The following is a 17,547-nucleotide window of genomic DNA, read 5'->3' as shown; positions in this document are numbered from 1 at the left end:
GGTATGACCCATTCCTATGGGCAGGAATGCAGGTGTGTGATGATTTGGATGAAAGTCATGCCCGTCTTCGATTGGTGCCAGCGGCGATGGCGCCTGTGGGCATTGTTCTCCTCTTTGGAGGCGTCATTGTGGTATGTTGGCACCTCGCTCTCTCTCACTTGATTGGTTGTCTCCGGGCGAAAGCCTAGGTTCGGTTCCAGATCGATAATGGCAACGCCCTCGACATTGTTCCTCTGTTGATGCTCACCGCTATTCTGGATTGTTCTTCAGGGGAGCTATGTACCCCGTCATGCATGAGTCCAAGACCATGACATTTCCAGGGTTATGTGAGTCCTATCACCCACCTGCCAACTCTTTAGGCACGCAAGCATAGTTGGTGCGTCAGCAACGAAAGTTCATTTGGAGTTGTCGCTCTTTCGAGTTGACCAGGACATGTACAAGGACGTGTACAAAGTCCATACAACGTGGGTCAAGACACGGCTTTGTTGGTCAATTTAGGACACACCCTCATGCGTTGGGGTTGTATTGTGTGTGTGTGTTTACTTCTCACCCGGCCTGAATTTTCTGTATTTTATCCTCTGTCTTTTATAAAACAAAGACACACAATTTACGTGTGTTTACTTCTCACCCGGTTGCGGTGAGAGCTTGCCTGAATTTTCTGTATTTTATCCTCTGTCTTTTATAAAACAAAGGGCACACAATTTACGTGCTCTCGGAAAAAGAGAGCGGAAGCGGTTGATCGAATGGATGGGACTGCGTCCACAATACCATGAAAATATATTTCATGAGAAGTCTAATAATATTGATTTGGTTCTGTAGATGATTATATTTTGTTCTACAAATTTGGTTAACATTTGCTCTAATGTGCACTGCATGTTAAAATGGAGGAAATATCAATATTAATTTTGATTAAGCACTAGAGTGAGCAATGATACTATTGTACGTACTACATACTGTACAAGGCCAGCCAATTAAGTCGTGCACCAGAATACATGGAACCCAAGAGAAAGAAAGAAAACAACCCCAAATATGCATGCACAAGGACGTGTACAAAGTCCATACAGGAAGAATTTTTTTCCTCGACCGCCCGTCAGACTCTGAGCAGGTAGATGCTGAGCTCGGGCCCTCCGCTGCCGTCGGGGTTCATCATGTAGAACGCCTCCGAGTCCCTCGATCCGACGACCCGCTCGAACTTGGCGCGCATGTACATCAGATCGCCCTCGCTGGCGCCGCCTGCGGCCCCGGCGGCACCGTCGTCCGGGAGCACGCCGGCGCCGACGGACACCTGTTCCACGGCGCCGAGCACGCGCCACTCGTCGGCGCCGCACTCGCGGTGCACCGCGTAGCCGCACTTGAGCCCGTTGCAGTACGCGCGCCACGTCGGCTCCTCCAGCAGCGGCCGCCGCTTCTCCCCTGCACGTGCCTGCGGGTTAATCTGTGGCTTTGGCGCTCGAGCTGCTCTCGCTGTGGTTGTGCGGGTGGTGGACGTCGTACCTGCGTTGAGCGGCGGCTTCTCGCACTCGAGCGCGAGGCGCACGAGGCCCGAGGACATCTCCCTGACGAGCGCGCCGGTGGAGTAGGCGGCCATCTCCACCAGCAGCACCGGCGCCGATCGCGGGTCCGTCTGCAGCGCCACGTGCACGCGCCCGCGCCGCCGCCCGAAGATGGTGCCCGTCACGCACGACCCGAGCTGCCGGCGCCGGCGCCGGTGCGTGATCGCCGCCAGGAACACCGACCGCAGACGCGCCAGCGCGTCCGCGCGCTTCTTCCTCGACGACGACGAGGAGGAGGACTGCTCGCCGGTGGAAGACGACTGCGCGGAGGACAGAGCGGCCGCTCCAGCCTCCTCCTCGTCTCCCTCGTCCTCCGCCTCCTGGCCGCTCGGCCCGCTGCGCTGCGGCGCCTTGCTGGAGCGCTTCTTGAGCAGCCAGGTGAAGCTGCCGCTGCCGCTGCCGCTCGCGGCGGTGGCGCTCCTGGAGCTGGAAGAGGGGAGGGGCAGCGGGGATGCCGCGCGAAAGGCTCTCGCCATGATGGCCAGCGCCGGCAAGCTCGCGCACTCTCTCTACCTTTCGTTGCTGCGGCCGTCCGTGCGTGCGCGATGCTAATGATTCGTGGCCGCTGGGTGGAGTATTTGACGGGGTTTTAGTGGCAAAGCCGCCTGCTTTAAGGTGGTTAGCACTTGGCAGGGGGGGCGGCAGGGGTGGTGGCGGTACGCTTTTGGCAAAGCGGCTCGCGCGGGGAACACCCTGCCCGGCGCGGCGTAAATACCAGCACGAGAGGACGAGAGGGAATGACCGGTGAAGTGCGGTGCGATGCGATTAACACGGCCGCCTGACGGACCGACCGGCCGGCCGAGCAACCGGACGGGCAGGGAGGGCACGTACGGGCGTCGCGCAGGTGTCTCGGAGCGGCGGACGTGAGAGGGCACAGCACACAGGCCACAAGGCGTGAGCGTACATGTGTCGACGTTCCATGGTTGACACCGATAGGTGACGTGATACCGGGGCTCGGCGTCAGTAAAAGTTATCGGCACCTTTTTCCTTTCTGGCCTGATAATCATCGCTGCTGCCTACAATCGTGCAGCTTATTGAAGGGGACAACGGTTGTGACCTGAACAATGGAAATGTTTATATCGGTTCTATACGTAGAAAATTTTGTTTATCGGTTCGGAGACCCAGGGCTCACCCCGTAGATCGACCGTGCCGACCAAAGTAGCGCAGCGACTACCAAGAAACCACTAGCGCGTGAGTAAAACCGTTGCTTGCACGTGTACGTACCTACTGCGGACGATTTGCTTCCCGCACGTATACGCAGCTCAGGCTATGGTCACTGACTCAGGTGGCGGTCCCCTAGAAGCACCCACCTCTATGGCGCCGGATTATTGCATGCCGGCCACTGCCAGATTGGCGTAAAGACGAGGAGCACTTCAAGAGTTTTGAGTTCAAAGATGGCGTGCGTGCTCTGCCCAGCCGCGCATGATCCACATCGTCGAACCTCCCTTGATAAGTTCTGAAGTCTGAATAGTACAGTAATACTGCTTGTGTCCGACTCCATTTTAGTAGGGGGGAGCAGAATCCCTTTAGTCATTGCAACAATGGGTGAATGACGAGCACAGGGACAAAGGCTTCACATCATATACCAAAAAATCGCTTCCTTTCAATGAGATCAGATTTGGATTACATACAGGCAATCAATGAAAACAACTATGGCCAGACTACCCTCAGGTTATGGATCAGCAAAACTGCAGCTTGCTAGAACGGCATTTCCAAGCTGCACAAGAGCGATATGCGCTTAAGAACGGCAGGCGCAAGGTTAAACTCATCTAACTCTATAGTATGTACAGGGGTAACACGGACAGGTATACACAGGATTGGGCTACTAGGTCTAAATGTCAGCTGCCACCGCTATCTACAAGCATGGACACAAAACGCCACGATTCTTCTCATCCAGCACATGCACCGATCAATTCGCTCCATGCAACCTGCTGACTGGAAACGTTACCTTCTCTTTCTTTGCTAGCAAAAACATTGCCTTCTCTCATCAGCTTGCAGGCAGAGCGCCCTGATGGATTCCGGCATATTCAGGTCCAAGTGCAGAGCTGCTGCATCATAAATCCCAGCTATAGGCGTACTGCTCTTAGCAAATACCCTGAAATGGTTACAAGGTTCGTCAGTTATCTGAATTACATCTTGTTATCTAAATTAATGCAGCAGCACACCAGATAGGTTGTTTATAGTTTGGAGAACACTGCAGCATTAGACCATACGGCCGGCAGAATTAGGCAAAGTCGGAACATAGACAACTGCAAGGATCAAGCGCTTACCCATTTCCTGGTCTTCTTGAACCCACAGCTGGGACTCTGCGTCACTCGGCCCCAAAGAACCTGGGCCAGCAGCTGAGAGGCACAGTGACCAGTAGCAAACGCATGGAGTCTCAATCCTGCCCTAAACAGCTTCTAGTTTGATTGGTGCTTTTGTAAAAACTGACAAAACAAAAGGTGCTTCCTCCCCTGGATGGATAGTTGTTGGCACAATTGTGTATCCTTTCGGATAAGGTTCCAAGACCAATTCACACGATATCTCCCTTGAGTTTACATAATCTGTCCCGCCAACGGATTCATGCATGTAGATATTGTAAGCAGCACGGCAGCCCCTTGTCTTGAGTATCCTCATTCCAATATAAAACATGGAAGAATCATGACTAGATTGGTAATTCCTGAAACCATTTGTCTTTCTAGAGAAACCAACACCCTGACAAGCAGAAGTCCGTGTCAAAATCAGCATCGAAGTGCTTTCTTCAAGTCTTATATTAACATGCAGATGGCACATACCTGTGTAAGGGTAATAAACACATGGACAGGATACAGTGCATCACGTCCTGTTACCCTAAGTCGATACTGAGGATTTTGATGCCACGAGTCATAATCTTGGCAACCACCTGCACTATAGCCACGCCATTGCCCATGGACAGAATAGCGCATCTCAGGTGGATAAACACGACAAACATATATTGATCGAAAGTGGATCTGAAAATCTTGCCAAGACATCCAGAATACACCATTCTTTGACTGCAACAACAATAATAGACAATAAGATACTGTGGTGAGTGGTGAGGGTTATAAATTCAAACAGGTGCCTATTTTTTCGAAAGAGACAATTTATAACCCAAAATTGCAGGGGTGGCTATTGAAGTACTGATAATAAGATATTTTTAATTTTCACACTATTTTAAAATAAACTCCATTCTGTTTACTTGATTTCTTTGACATTGAGATGGTAAAAATCGTGTGGAACAATGTTTCCAGAATAAAAATATATTGTTTGTTCTGGTAATACAAAAAAAATCAATGTTAATCCTTTCTGATGAAAGCTAATGGAGTACAATCTACTCAGTCAAAATTATAGCCGGGAAAAGATTAGTACCTGTGGAACATGCTTGAGCTTATGCTTTATTCGTTCAGTCCACTCCTGTGACGAGTCTGACCATGGCCCATTCCATTCAACTTCATTTGCCCAAGGATTTCTAATTTGGACAAGCTTGTGGCCATCAACTTCTCTTATCTGAAAATACAGTATAAATGTATCAACGTAGAATGGAGACTGCCAAAAGTTCAAACAAACAAATGAGAGCAAACCTGCAAAATGGAGTAAGCATGTCCCTGAACAATGCCGCTTGATGAAATATGAGCATCAGAGCCAGAGGGACTTCCAGCACCAAGAAGAAAACCTTCTTGATTAAAATGTAACAACTGAGACCACAATCTTCCACTAGCAAGATCGATCTGTGCTTGGGGACTCCGCATATCAATCTCCTCGCCAGCTCCTCCTGTGAGGTCTACTAGAGCATCTTGCACAAGCCCGCCTTCTAGCGCCTCATAAGAGCCATGAAGTTTTGCATAAGCTTTCTCAAGAATGGATACCCATAGCTCATTTTGTTTCCTACTCGTAGCAAATGCTGGTTTTCCAGGAGACTCGCAGGGAATCCAATCATCGACGACCACAGCCACCCACTCACCCTAGTGGAAAGCGTGATCAAGAAAGAGTCAAGTTAGCGGAAGTCGGAAGATAATGCATATGCTCTAGTGCTCATAAAATGAATTAGATTATTGGTGGAAAATAATGCATAAACCCTAGAGAAACTATGATGCACCCTAGACAAATCTCTGTGTGCACTAGTTCGTTCTCTTGGATACTGTTGAGTTTGAACAGGAAATTGTGTGATGACTAATGAATTGATCTATAATACATTTATGCATAATCTACTAAATTAAATGGGGGAACAGAACTGTGCAGGACTGCAGGCATGTGCTAAATTGATAAAACTGCACTAATGAATAATTTTGGTATCTTTTTTACTGCAATACATGCATAATGTACTATATGTAAATTGGGACAGCTAGCCCACATGGGCAGCAAGGTAATTCATATTTGTTAGTTTGTTGATGTATATGATAACAAAGAGGCATCAAATATAATATGGGACTTTTGCTAACATCTCTAGGTTTAGGAGAAATGCCAATAATCTGAGTGGTGTAATATCCCATCTATTTACTTCACATGTACACATATATATACCGGTCTATGGCCTCATGGAAATAGAAGCTGAATATTATCAAATACCTGAATGCAGAATCGGATAGTGTAAATCCCTTCTTCATTGTATGCTGGAGTGATTATAACTTCAGATATACGAGACATCTCAGTTAAAACTGCAACTGCACTCAGGAACCAGCAGTCTCCCAACCGACCCTGAAAAGAACAGTTAGGGAAATTCGTTAGTACTATCAAAACATGGCTTGATCTTGCTAAAAAATTCTACTGTAGGGGAAAATACCAGACCAGCACAAACCAAACACTATATACCTGGCATACATCCGAGGAATTCACGGAACCAGAAAACAAGCATGGCTGAGAACTAATAGATATCTCCTTTGCTATGTCAGAAGGCCTCGTCCACTCAGAAACAACCTGAACTCATACAAAAATCAATTGTAAAGACTTGAACAATATTTAGTGCACAAGAGCACATATATGCATGAACAGTACCTGCAATTTTAGAGGAGGGTTCCCTGGATCCACGTATAAAGATCGATCATCTGGAGGGAACTCTTGATCAGTAAATGCCCTCTCCCCTTTTGCACTAAGAGCTTCCCTGACAGCCCTTTCAACAGACAGCATACGCTGGTTGACTTCCTCTCGTGTCTCAAACCTCGGTTTTCTGGGTCTTCTAGCAAAGGAATCAATGTCAATAGCTACTGCATCGCGCACCGGACGTTTCCTACCACTTGAATACTGCCCGTCCCATTCAACATCCTCTTGATCATATAGCTCATAGTTTGCTTCTTCACTCTCCCAGTCATCCACCTGAATGAAAATACAGTAAATTTAAGACAATGGCATTTGTAATTTCATATTACCTTCAAAATCATGACATTACAAAAAGGGTACAAATAAGGAATTAGAAGCTAGAATATACCCTAGCAGAATAGCTTCCATGCCAAGCATCTTCAGCTGCAAGGTCAAAAAAGCCATACTCCGCAGGACTCATGATTGTATATAGCGCAGCAATTTCATCTTCAGTCAGACACCTTCCCCATAAGAAAGCATCCATTATCTGCATCTTTGAGTCTGTACCTTCACTGTCTGACCTACCAAAGGCATCCAAGTCTGTGGGTGGCCTCGCACCAACCCAAATATCTGCCCCAGGTTCCCATACGCCGTTGTTTCTAGGCAACGGTAATCCATTCTGATATCCATCATAAACTCCATCTATGAAAGAAGTTGCTTCACCTAGGTCAGCATCTATAGTCACTGTGACGATATGCCACCTGCAAAATCAAATCGGCGACTATGAGATATAACTAGTAAAAGAAAGTAGAGGAAACTAAATCTGCATCAAAAGATTTTTCAGTGGAATTACCGCCTACTTATTCATTGAAAACATTACAACTAAAGCAACACTATATAGGGGAAAACCACTAATAATGTAGCAGGAGTTAACAGGTCTGGTCTGAACCACAAATGTTAAGATTTACATTCTTTCTATACAGATACTAGAAGAAGAAAAGATGGAACCCCACAGAAGAACAACACAGTAAGTCTGTAACAGACAGTAAATGCTTGCGGACACTGCAGTGGCAAGGAAAAGTTGAACAGGTTAGCTGCTTTTGATTTTCTGTTGTTTCCACACAAAATATAAAAGTGGTGAAAAGTTCATACCTGCCATCTGCAATACTTGACGCACCAATATTCCACTCTTTAGCAACAGTAGTCATCCTTTCACCCTTAGTTACCAATCTAAGACCAACCTGCCCCGCTTCCATTCCCTGTTCTGACCCTGCCACCAAGATTTCCCAGCAAACCTTCTTCTCAAATTCGGTTCCGAAAAGACAGACTGGACCAGATACCGGTTGAACCATTACTGCAATGGAGAAGCTCACTCTTTGACTTTGACAAAGACACAAGTCAATTTCTCCACAATGGCGTCCGGTACTCCTTGGTTCATCATCAAGTACACATACAGCACCTGGAATGCTAGTCTGTTCACCAGTTCATAACAATGTCAGATATCTAAACAGTATCAGCAAGAACAGGAATGCTAGTCTATTCAACAATTCACAACAGTAACAGATATCTAAGTAGTATCAGCAGGAACTGTAACTAAAGGAAATGTGCATGTAGCACGTGCTATAGAATTTATTTAAAAATGCTATTTTTGATCATGAAGTCATTAAACTGATGTGTTGTCAGGTTACCAGTTCAAGGTGAACCACGAAACATTCAATAAACTCACAAAGGATGGCTCTCCGCAATTCATGCACCCAAAAAGTACATATTTTACATATAGCACCATAAAAAATAAATATAAGTATAATGCGAATAGCACCTGCTCTGCTCGTCGTGCCAATTGTGCTTTTCGTATGTGAAGGGCTATTGACGAGACTCTGTCCCTGGCAAAAGAGTCTTCCAGAGCAGAATCACCTCCCACAGCTCTGACAGCTGCCGCCATAGCCGCAGCATCCCTGCTTCCAGCATTAGGTATAGAAGACAGCAATGATATTTCGAGCTCCTTCCATTTGCGTTCCTCCTTCTCCAACAATGCCTTCCTTCTTTCCCTTCCCTTCCCTTCTTCCTCTCGCCTTTGCATCAAAACCTCCTCTTCCATTTCTTTCTCCCTTATGTAGCTGCAGACACAAATAAAAGCAAAATTTTGATGATGAGCTCATGACTTCCAGGGAGCCCTACATATAACTATGGTATCATGTAAAAACATCACTTATTACCTTTCTTGAATAAGTTCAAATTGCCTTCGATCTTCAGGCATCCATTTCTTAATTTCTTTAGCACTTAAGTCAGAAAGGCCTATGCTGTCCAAAAATAGCCTAAGACGAACTTCATCCTGAAACAAACAGAAATATACAGCATTAACAATGCTCATGAATTAGGGAGAGACAAGAATGGCGGAAAATATTGAGTTTACCTGTATTTGTTCAGCTTTGGCAGTCAATCCAAGCAACAGAAGCAAATAACCACCAAATTTGTCCCACATATAAACCCATTCAGTATCAATTGCCTCTTCCAAAGCCAAGATGCGTGCATGGGCACACATATTCCTCCGATAATCAACGTCTGCTGGGGATCCAGGGCAAACCATGAAACAATTTTTTACTCCACAAAAGAAAGACCCTGTAGTGACTTCTTCATTTCTCAAACGATCCCTCAGTTTCATAACATCAGCCCTAGGAAGCACAAAGTTCCCAGCCCTATCCAAAGTAACAGCAGGATCTCCCACCAAAAGAGCAGCAGAACTTGCGGACCTCTGAGGTGCTGAGTAAGTCCCGGATATAGCATTTCTTGTCTGAGTTGTACAAAGAACATATGGTCAACGATACAGTAACAACAATATTATATTGTTATATGGTGCTCTTATTGTTATGTGCATATCCTGGAAATTGGTGGAGTCACTAACAAGATTCTCATCTAGACTGACAGCTGATAGATAACCATGCCTACCACGGAAGAACTATTGGCACGTAATTACAAAAGGATGCCATCTCGGTAACATTTATGTACTTCTGAAAGTTCACCGGTAGGAAAGGTATGCAACGGGATAGAATATGCACTAGCTAGGCACAAATTTGGTGATAGTTCTCAACAAATGTTGTTAACGAAAAGAAAGTGGAAAAGATGGTTCAGACAGGCTTAACAGTGGTATGCAGAAAAAAAAATGCTATATTGACCAGCTTTCAAATCAGTAGTTTGTTAAGTAGCATCTTCATAGTAGGATATAAATCGACTTACTTTGTTAGCAGACCGTGACATTGCTTGAATAACTGTGTCCTTGCTGAGAAAATGAATGGCATCCTCCATCATCTGATTCAAGTTTCATAGAGATTGTTACTTGGAATTACAGATGAAAAAAGGACAAAAACAAAGAATGTTCAGTGTTTGCTTATACTGTACAAAAGTACCAACCTTAAGAGTTAGGCATGGACGAGAAACAGCGAAACTGAAGGCAATTACAAGAGTGCTAGCACAAATAGCAGCCCCAACAAACGGTGGATTCATTATTTGACTAGCGATAACACCCCAAACTTCAGTTGCCAATGCAATCCCATACAAGATAAGGAAGGCGTAACTGTAAAGAGAGTGGTGTTAGGGTATTTTATCAGATGACAACAGCACTTATAGGATAGGACATAACAGAAACAAAAATAAACTATGATCAATACTGAACATAAGAAAGATTAGGTTCATCTCAGAAGGTTATGGTATGAAGGTTGTTTACCATACCTAACATTTTTGGCAGAGTCTGCATGAGCATCATAAACATATACGGGTAATACCCGTGGTGAATAAACAACAATTGGTGGAGATAGAAGGACCTGAGAAGGTTATGTTCATTCAGTGTCACAGGATGATCAGCAAATATCAAAACTAGCATCTGATGGCTAATAGTTATGCAAGTAAGTAACATAAATCAAACTTACAGTCAAAGCCCTTCCAGTGAGAAGAAACAGAAATGAGAAATAACCAATAGATGCTCCAAGAAAAGGTTTGCCTGTAAAAGATATTCACATTTAATATGAAATGATGACAGTAGTACAGTGCACCAAACCGCTAAAACTAGTAAAAGCAGAATGGAAGACAGCGAAGGGAGAACCTGTACTCACCCTGAAACAGACCCATAAGGAAGGCAGCCAGCACGAGGAGAAAAGCAAGGGAACAGACAAGTAGCATCTGTGTTCTTGTTAAATAGAAATTATTAGATTTCCAGTAGTGAATGACCCCAATAGCAAATACAAGGAACAGGGTAACTAGGAGGCATGCGACTCCGACCTGTATAAAGATGTCATGTCAATTATACTCCGTTATAACTTATACACAGATGAATTACACATGTATATGAAGATTTCTCCATGATTTAGGTTAACTTACAGTCCAAGGTCTAATTGTGACGATAATTGCTGATATAGCACCAAGCAATAGCAACATTCCCATGCCGACGAAAAGGTAAACTCCTCGGGAGATCTTCCAATCATCATCCTTCCTGCAATTTTTTGCGTTTCATCTCAGCACAGCAAAAATATGAGTAGAAATGAAAATGCTACAGGTGGACTTTATACCATTTATACAGCCCAGTGAACAGAGCAAACATTGCAGGAATGCAAAGTAAGGGGAGTAGTGCTGCCAGGAAATCAGCCTTTAGAGGAATCCCGTCCTCACGTGAATTTACAACTCCCCAATAGGATGCACCGCAGAAGGATACAAGAACAGCTACAAAAAGTAACAACTCAGGAGTCAGTTATATCTGAAAGCGTCAGCTTCAATATCAAATTGAGAAAAGATCAAGTACGACATACTTGCGAAAAGGCCAACACATATGGCCGATGAAGGCGAAAATCGGTATGTGGCAAACCAAGCAACAATAGGTATCACCCCAGTAACAAGCACCGCAATTGTGGAAGATAATGCCCATCCAAGATACATAGATGTTGCATAGGGAGAGTAAAAACTCTTTTTATCAGCATCCCATCCTCTGTAGCCTAAAGCATCTAAAGGCTTCGCCGATACTATGGCGCCAAGGCCAATAACTGATGCAATGAAAACAACTACGCTGATTGCGAAGAGAGTCCCCTGACAACAAAAGATTAATAATGAGCAACATGAACATAATTTCAAATACCATTGGTGGACTGGAAGGTATCTAGAATAATAATACACCCTCCGTCCCATATTAGTTGTCGCTGAAATGGATGTATCTACACGCACTTCAGTGCTAGATACATCCATTTGAGCGACAACTAATATGGGACAGAAGGAGTAATGCTGTAAAATAGGGACAGAAAATTGTTCATGTTTGGATATATATATACTGCAGAACATGGTGCATGCAATAAAACTACAGCTCAGGACATAACACGAAGCTGGGTCAGAGTGTGGCATACATTATAAGTTCAGTTATGCAAAGAGCTTAGATAGATGAACGTTGCATATTGGTTAGTACATATATAAATAATACCCATTGCTAAATTTTAAGAAGATACGCGAAACAAACCTCTTTCTTCCCTGGAGATTGACGAATATTTTCACGATTATCAAGTTCCCCTCCCGGAATCCAGAAACGATAACCATTACGCATCCATATAGGAATAGCAAATGAGAGGCAAGCCACCATAAGTGGGACCGTGAGAGACAAACCCAATATAACTGATGACTTGCTGCAGAATAGCATAAGTAACATTCAGAACCAAAAAAGGATACATTTCACCAATGAAAATAGGAATTGCATTAATTGAAGATATCTAGTTGCCACAGAATCTATGTGTAAAACAGGTTTTGACTACAGACAGCGGATGATTTGAATATGTCAAGCCATCATCATTACCCAACTAAAATATAGCAGTCAACCTAAAGCTTTAGTCTTGCACATGCACCCAAAATAAATTTAGTTAATCAATCACATAATGAAGCTCATCCTAAGACAAACTGATAAACAATAGAAAACCTTCAGCAGTGACACCACCATTAGACTTTGTTAAGGGTGTCTGTGTGCTAGCGTAATGCTTAATCCCATATAATTATTGTACTTGCTTGAATCATGTCTTATTGCATTATATCTTAGCTCACTGGATAACTGGAGTACGAAAATTCGGATCTGTATTTCTCTAACATCCTACAGGATAAAGCACCTCGTAGTAGAACCGGATGTAAACTGATATCCATAGAAACAAAGTGGAGATCTATTTTTGAGCATGTATCATCATCTCATGCCGCCTAAAGTGAAACATGCATGTAACACAACTAATAGATATAGGTCACGTCACTTGCCAACTGAGGATGGCACACTCTGGATTTCCAGTATACACGTAATCCCTTCCGCAAGTATAAAGAGCCGTAAGTTTCTTTAAGAGAAATCACATACACAAATGATTCTCTTGTACAGAAGAAGTCATTTTGAAGAAAATGATGTATGAAACGTATATAATAATAAAGTGCCCTTAAAACCATATGTGGAACAAATGGTTATGACTAGCATGATTTGCATATTATCATTTTATACCCTTGTGAAAATATTTAGTCTTAAGTGAAATAAACAGGCACAGAAATTAATTAGCAGTATTGCATATGATTAAAATTATAATAGTTACTGATATTTCAGATATTAAGCAGTGAGTGTACCTCAAGAAAGAGAGAAGTAAGCCAACACATGTACTCAACAGCCACGCGATGAAGCCATACTGAAGATGTGGAAAACAATGGCAAGTCATTATAGCTGAGAATGAAGTTGCATTTCAAGTAAAATTAAGCAACATAACAGCATACTCAGTGCAATAAAAGGACAGACCCAGCATACTCAGTGCAATATGAGCACATATTTATTTGTTTTCGAAAGATAAGCACAGATGGCCTTTACATAAGAGAGTTTGATGCACTAAAGCATGTCTAGTAAAGATACCCAGAGTTATCCAGAGGCACGCACATGTATTGCTAAAATTCTTGCACAGCATTTCAATTTGCCTCTACCATCATATTCCTTTTGCACTATCCGCAAATATATATATATATACCTTTTGCATTACATAGCATCTGGTTCATGGTAAGTTTTAAAACAGAAATAGTACAAAGTACTTGTTCTGATATGGTGATAAGAGCCTCGTATTAGTATGACGGTTATAATCTGACATGGCATGATAATTGGTACTAAAGAATGAAAAGTTCTCTTGTTGTATATCACTAATCACCTTCTGTGGTTTGGATGTCATCATCATCTCTTCCGCACGCAGGGACCATGTGAATGCCATGATGGAACAGACAACTGGTGATAAAAGCAGTATGGAGAAACCAAACTCAAACTGCCAAATGAAGGGGGGAAATCTATCACATGTTTTACCAATGTTAAATCAATCTTTCAAAGGTGCTATAGTGCTTCTGCGACAAATATTACCTGTTCATGTATTGCATTTATCACCTTGATGGGCTCTGGTCGATGGACAGCAACAGTAACTGTCTCTACAATAAATATTAGGGTAAATACAACGAAGGACCGTATTGGAGTACCGGCCACTTGATGAAAAATCAGTCTTGAAATGTTCAGCCAATTTTCTAGCCCGTTTCTCCTGAGTTCTTCTGACAAAGAGATCTGGTTTGCAATAGTCGTATCCAATTCCTCAGTAGCAGTAGCATCTGCATCATCTTGATGTTCTCGGTCTGCATCTAGGCTGCTTCTCTGTAGCAAAGCTAAAATCCGTGGATCCATAACCTTATCTTTCAACATGTAAGAAAAATTAGGATCCAGGCCTTTATCATGTAGAAGATTAGCCAGTTCCACATCTCCAAGTCCACCATTCCTTTTTAGCATAGATGTGATCTTTGGATCATTCAGCCTATCTTGAAAAATTGCAGCTAAGTTCGAATCCAACAGTTGCTGATTACCCGAGGCAGTGGCTGATCCACTAGACCCGCAGCCTTGACTTTCCAAACCGCTGCTAGAACAAACAACAAGTGAAGCAGTGGTATCCCCATGTCTATCTGCAGAAATGATCGCAGTTTCAGAGTCTTGGACGGCAGAAAGGCACGAATTACTGCGATGCGCTAAACTTGCACGTCCACTATCTATGTTCTTGTCAGAGCTTCTGCCTTCTTGACAACTGTTGGATCGATCAAAAGGAACACTATTCCAATGGACCCCATCACTCTGTGAATTACTTCTGTAAATAGAATCGGTAGTATTACCATGTTGACATGCTTCAACACTACCACTACTACGCTTCACACTAGATCCGCAACCTTCTGATGAATTTGAAGAACTATTTTGTCCTTTTCTTCGAAATCCTTCTCGCAGCTTTATCACTGTACTTCTTAGAGCATCAATCCTTGCAACTGAGGGGTTGGAAATAGAAAGCCAGCCAGAGACAGCAGCAGCTAAAAGAACAGATGCCACAAAAGCATAGCTGATGCAATGTCCAAGGTACCTAATTTAATACCTTAGTCAGTAAGTAGGAAGAAGTACTAGGACTTAAATATGATCAACTAAAGAAGCACAAAGATGAATACAAACCAGTAATGAACCCCAAAGCACATGAGAAAAACGCGCGATGCTCCAGCCACAAATAACGCTAGCGTCCGACTTTTAAGAAGCTCAAACCTGAATGAACACAAGCCCAAATTCCAGTCTGTACAACAGAAAACCAGGATGTCAAAGAAACAGATACAGAGCACAAACAATCAATAGTCCACAGAAAAAGCATTACCAAGAATCACTACAGCAACTGAAGTTAAAGCACCCAACCAACGTGCTTCTTTTGATGTCACACCATACAAGATGGAATAGACAACAAGCACAACCAGGGAGCAAAGGTAGAGAAGCCCTAGATGCAACACCCTGCATTTTTAACTCATCATCTTATTAAATTTGAAAGAAAAATAGATTAGCCAAGTGAACATCATAAAACTTACTGAAGCTGGTATACCGCAGTTTAGTTAAGTTAGTAAAAGATATTTCGAGAATAAAATGCTGGACTCACCTGCTGGATTTTGTCATGTATAACTCACTAGGATCCGGGGGGTCAGGGGAGCATGAGACAGGGGCCACTTCAACACAATCAGAATATGCAAACTTGTACGACCTCCGGACGTATTCATCAACATCGAATCCACTTCCTGCAGATAATATGTATGGAATTTCAAAAGTTTCATAAATTTGTATATTAAGATAAGGCTCAACTAAGCTGAGAGAAGAGTGGCTTTACCATTAAACAGTATTTTACATATAAAGAGCATATTGATGGCCAATGATATTGCAGATAATCCAAAGAAGAATCCAGATGGAGAATTGATTTCAGTAGCACTAGCACCGGCTGTGACATAAACAGCACAAAATTCATAGGCACACAGCAGACCTACTGCCAAGAGGAGAAGATAAGCAACAGCCTCTGCAACAAACAATCCATATGTTAATATCGTTAATAGATCAACCAAAAAGCTCACTAAAGGACAAACAGATAGTTGATTGACCCGATAGTAGAAACAACTAATACAAAACAAAATGAAGAAATGATAGAACAATATTTAGATGAAACGGCTGATAACATTTTGAACCTCCACAGCCCACAGGGATTTCCATTTGTTAATGTCTTTAATAGATCAAGCGAAAAGAAAACAGTGTCTCAGCTCACAAAAGGACAAAAAGATAGTATTGACCCAATAGCAGAAACATCTAATACAAAACAAAGTGAAGAAATTCTGGAACAAGTACTGCTGATAACTTTTTTAGATGAAACTGCTGATAACATTTTGAACGGTCCACAGGGATTTGTAACTTCTCTTTATGTAAGCCGCCCATTTGGTTCACGGCTAACTTAGCTTAGGCAAAATGTGGTTAGCTACAAAAGTGATTTAGCCACACTTTGGTTGTGATGATCTAAAAACTTTTATGTCAAACATGTTTTGAAATAATTCCCATAGTATCTCTATTTTCTAATGTGACTAGTCAGGTCCTTCTGGAAGAAATTTTGATATGGAATAATCGCGGTTGTATGGCCAACTATTGTGGGTAGAATGCTAGATGCCGGGACCAAACACCGTGCAAATTGGATGCAGAAGTACAAAACGCCATGTCATGGCAAATATATGGGGGGCAAGTAACATTGAATTATTATCAGTGTCTAAAAAGAATTGAGTGTTTCTTTATAGCCAGAAGACAGAGGGTTTATTCATGTTCTAGAGAGATAATATAACGCCCACCAAAAAATCCAATGCATTTCAGGAGCAACCGTACTCAAGCATGATGACATTTGGACAAAGAATGAGAACTACGTGGGCAAAAATTCTGGAAGAAGAAATGCCAATTTATAAAATCAACACAAAGGATAGAAAACATACTTGAGCTTTGCCATTGTGTTCTCCACCAGAGCATTATAGAGTAGAATGATAGAAGCAAAGCAACGCCAACCATTATAACAGCTAAACCAGTTATGTTCCTTTCCATAAGAGCAATAAGGATGCTTCCCCACACTAGCAGAACTGCTATAGGGGAAATGACGACAAGCCATGCAAAAAGGGTCAAAAAACTGCAGAGTGTGCTTAGCTGAGGTCCTTGCACATAGGCTGGCCATTTCCTTGCGTATATCCAGCTGAATAAGAAAATAGGATGAAAAAGATTAACACCTAACTAGGAAAGCCAAACGGGTGAAACCAGAAGTCAATGCACTGTGAACACAATGAGCCTAAATAAGGATGCATATTTGCCCATCCGCTACTTGCCAAACACAGGATCAGAAAGAAAAAAACACTATACTCCATACATGGACAGCAGGCTTTAAGTAATCAGAAAGTATGAAGCTAGAATGGAAATATAATAGAATTGCAAGAATAGTTTCATGCGCTAGTGTGTTACTGATACCAACCCTACCTACTTTGCTGTCTTGATATCATTAGGATAAAAATGCTTCTTACTGAGTGAAATATCTGCAAATGTAACAACCAAACTACTAGCTGGGTACTCGTAAAAACATTAGAAATATCACAGTGAGGTAAAGAACAATTG

The 17,547-nt window shown here is 42.8% G+C and overlaps 2 protein-coding genes across 2 annotated transcripts in view; both read right to left on the bottom strand.

The window, feature by feature from the left end:
• Nucleotides 1-876: 876 nt before the first annotated feature.
• On the bottom strand, nucleotides 877-2,165 carry LOC119317612 (protein MIZU-KUSSEI 1-like). Its single transcript, XM_037592096.1, has 2 exons — nucleotides 1,495-2,165; nucleotides 877-1,413 (listed from the first exon to the last, which is right to left on the bottom strand). Exons 1-2 carry the CDS (start codon nucleotides 2,027-2,029, stop codon nucleotides 1,091-1,093), a joined length of 858 nt encoding a protein of 285 aa, XP_037447993.1. The 5' UTR covers nucleotides 2,030-2,165; the 3' UTR covers nucleotides 877-1,090.
• Nucleotides 2,166-3,134: 969 nt separating this feature from the next.
• Nucleotides 3,135-17,547, bottom strand: part of LOC119317611 (calpain-type cysteine protease ADL1) — a 16,806-nt gene continuing 2,393 nt past the window's right edge. The window contains exons 3-32 of the mRNA XM_037592094.1: nucleotides 16,884-17,134; nucleotides 15,752-15,934; nucleotides 15,527-15,662; nucleotides 15,254-15,384; nucleotides 15,061-15,175; nucleotides 13,948-14,974; nucleotides 13,745-13,855; nucleotides 13,182-13,240; nucleotides 12,058-12,220; nucleotides 11,363-11,636; nucleotides 11,126-11,276; nucleotides 10,938-11,049; nucleotides 10,673-10,838; nucleotides 10,490-10,560; nucleotides 10,293-10,384; nucleotides 9,975-10,137; nucleotides 9,801-9,872; nucleotides 8,980-9,357; nucleotides 8,783-8,898; nucleotides 8,386-8,683; nucleotides 7,719-8,038; nucleotides 6,976-7,327; nucleotides 6,546-6,863; nucleotides 6,363-6,467; nucleotides 6,120-6,248; nucleotides 5,135-5,515; nucleotides 4,923-5,060; nucleotides 4,331-4,567; nucleotides 3,824-4,250; nucleotides 3,135-3,648 (exon numbers count right to left, since the gene is read on the bottom strand). Coding sequence (XP_037447991.1) covers nucleotides 3,945-4,250; nucleotides 4,331-4,567; nucleotides 4,923-5,060; nucleotides 5,135-5,515; nucleotides 6,120-6,248; nucleotides 6,363-6,467; nucleotides 6,546-6,863; nucleotides 6,976-7,327; nucleotides 7,719-8,038; nucleotides 8,386-8,683; nucleotides 8,783-8,898; nucleotides 8,980-9,357; nucleotides 9,801-9,872; nucleotides 9,975-10,137; nucleotides 10,293-10,384; nucleotides 10,490-10,560; nucleotides 10,673-10,838; nucleotides 10,938-11,049; nucleotides 11,126-11,276; nucleotides 11,363-11,636; nucleotides 12,058-12,220; nucleotides 13,182-13,240; nucleotides 13,745-13,855; nucleotides 13,948-14,974; nucleotides 15,061-15,175; nucleotides 15,254-15,384; nucleotides 15,527-15,662; nucleotides 15,752-15,934; nucleotides 16,884-17,134 — 6,355 coding nt within the window. The 3' untranslated portion in view covers nucleotides 3,135-3,648; nucleotides 3,824-3,944. The remainder of the gene's footprint in view (nucleotides 3,649-3,823; nucleotides 4,251-4,330; nucleotides 4,568-4,922; nucleotides 5,061-5,134; nucleotides 5,516-6,119; nucleotides 6,249-6,362; nucleotides 6,468-6,545; nucleotides 6,864-6,975; nucleotides 7,328-7,718; nucleotides 8,039-8,385; nucleotides 8,684-8,782; nucleotides 8,899-8,979; nucleotides 9,358-9,800; nucleotides 9,873-9,974; nucleotides 10,138-10,292; nucleotides 10,385-10,489; nucleotides 10,561-10,672; nucleotides 10,839-10,937; nucleotides 11,050-11,125; nucleotides 11,277-11,362; nucleotides 11,637-12,057; nucleotides 12,221-13,181; nucleotides 13,241-13,744; nucleotides 13,856-13,947; nucleotides 14,975-15,060; nucleotides 15,176-15,253; nucleotides 15,385-15,526; nucleotides 15,663-15,751; nucleotides 15,935-16,883; nucleotides 17,135-17,547) is intronic.

The sequence above is a fragment of the Triticum dicoccoides genome, chromosome 6A, assembly GCF_002162155.2.
Source record: "Triticum dicoccoides isolate Atlit2015 ecotype Zavitan chromosome 6A, WEW_v2.0, whole genome shotgun sequence".
NCBI lineage: Eukaryota > Viridiplantae > Streptophyta > Magnoliopsida > Poales > Poaceae > Triticum > Triticum dicoccoides.
The sequence above is the reverse complement of the archived record's forward strand: the minus strand, read 5'-3'. Positions and strand labels throughout refer to the sequence as shown.

Bases quoted from the DNA above. Each gene is read 5' to 3' on its own strand.
- LOC119317612 (XM_037592096.1), bottom strand. From the start codon at position 2,029: ATGGCGAGAGCCTTTCGCGCGGCATCCCCGCTGCCCCTCCCCTCTTCC. The intron at 1,414-1,494 runs GTACGACGTCCA...AGGCACGTGCAG, and splicing joins GAAGCCGCCGCTCAACGCAG to GGGAGAAGCGGCGGCCGCTG.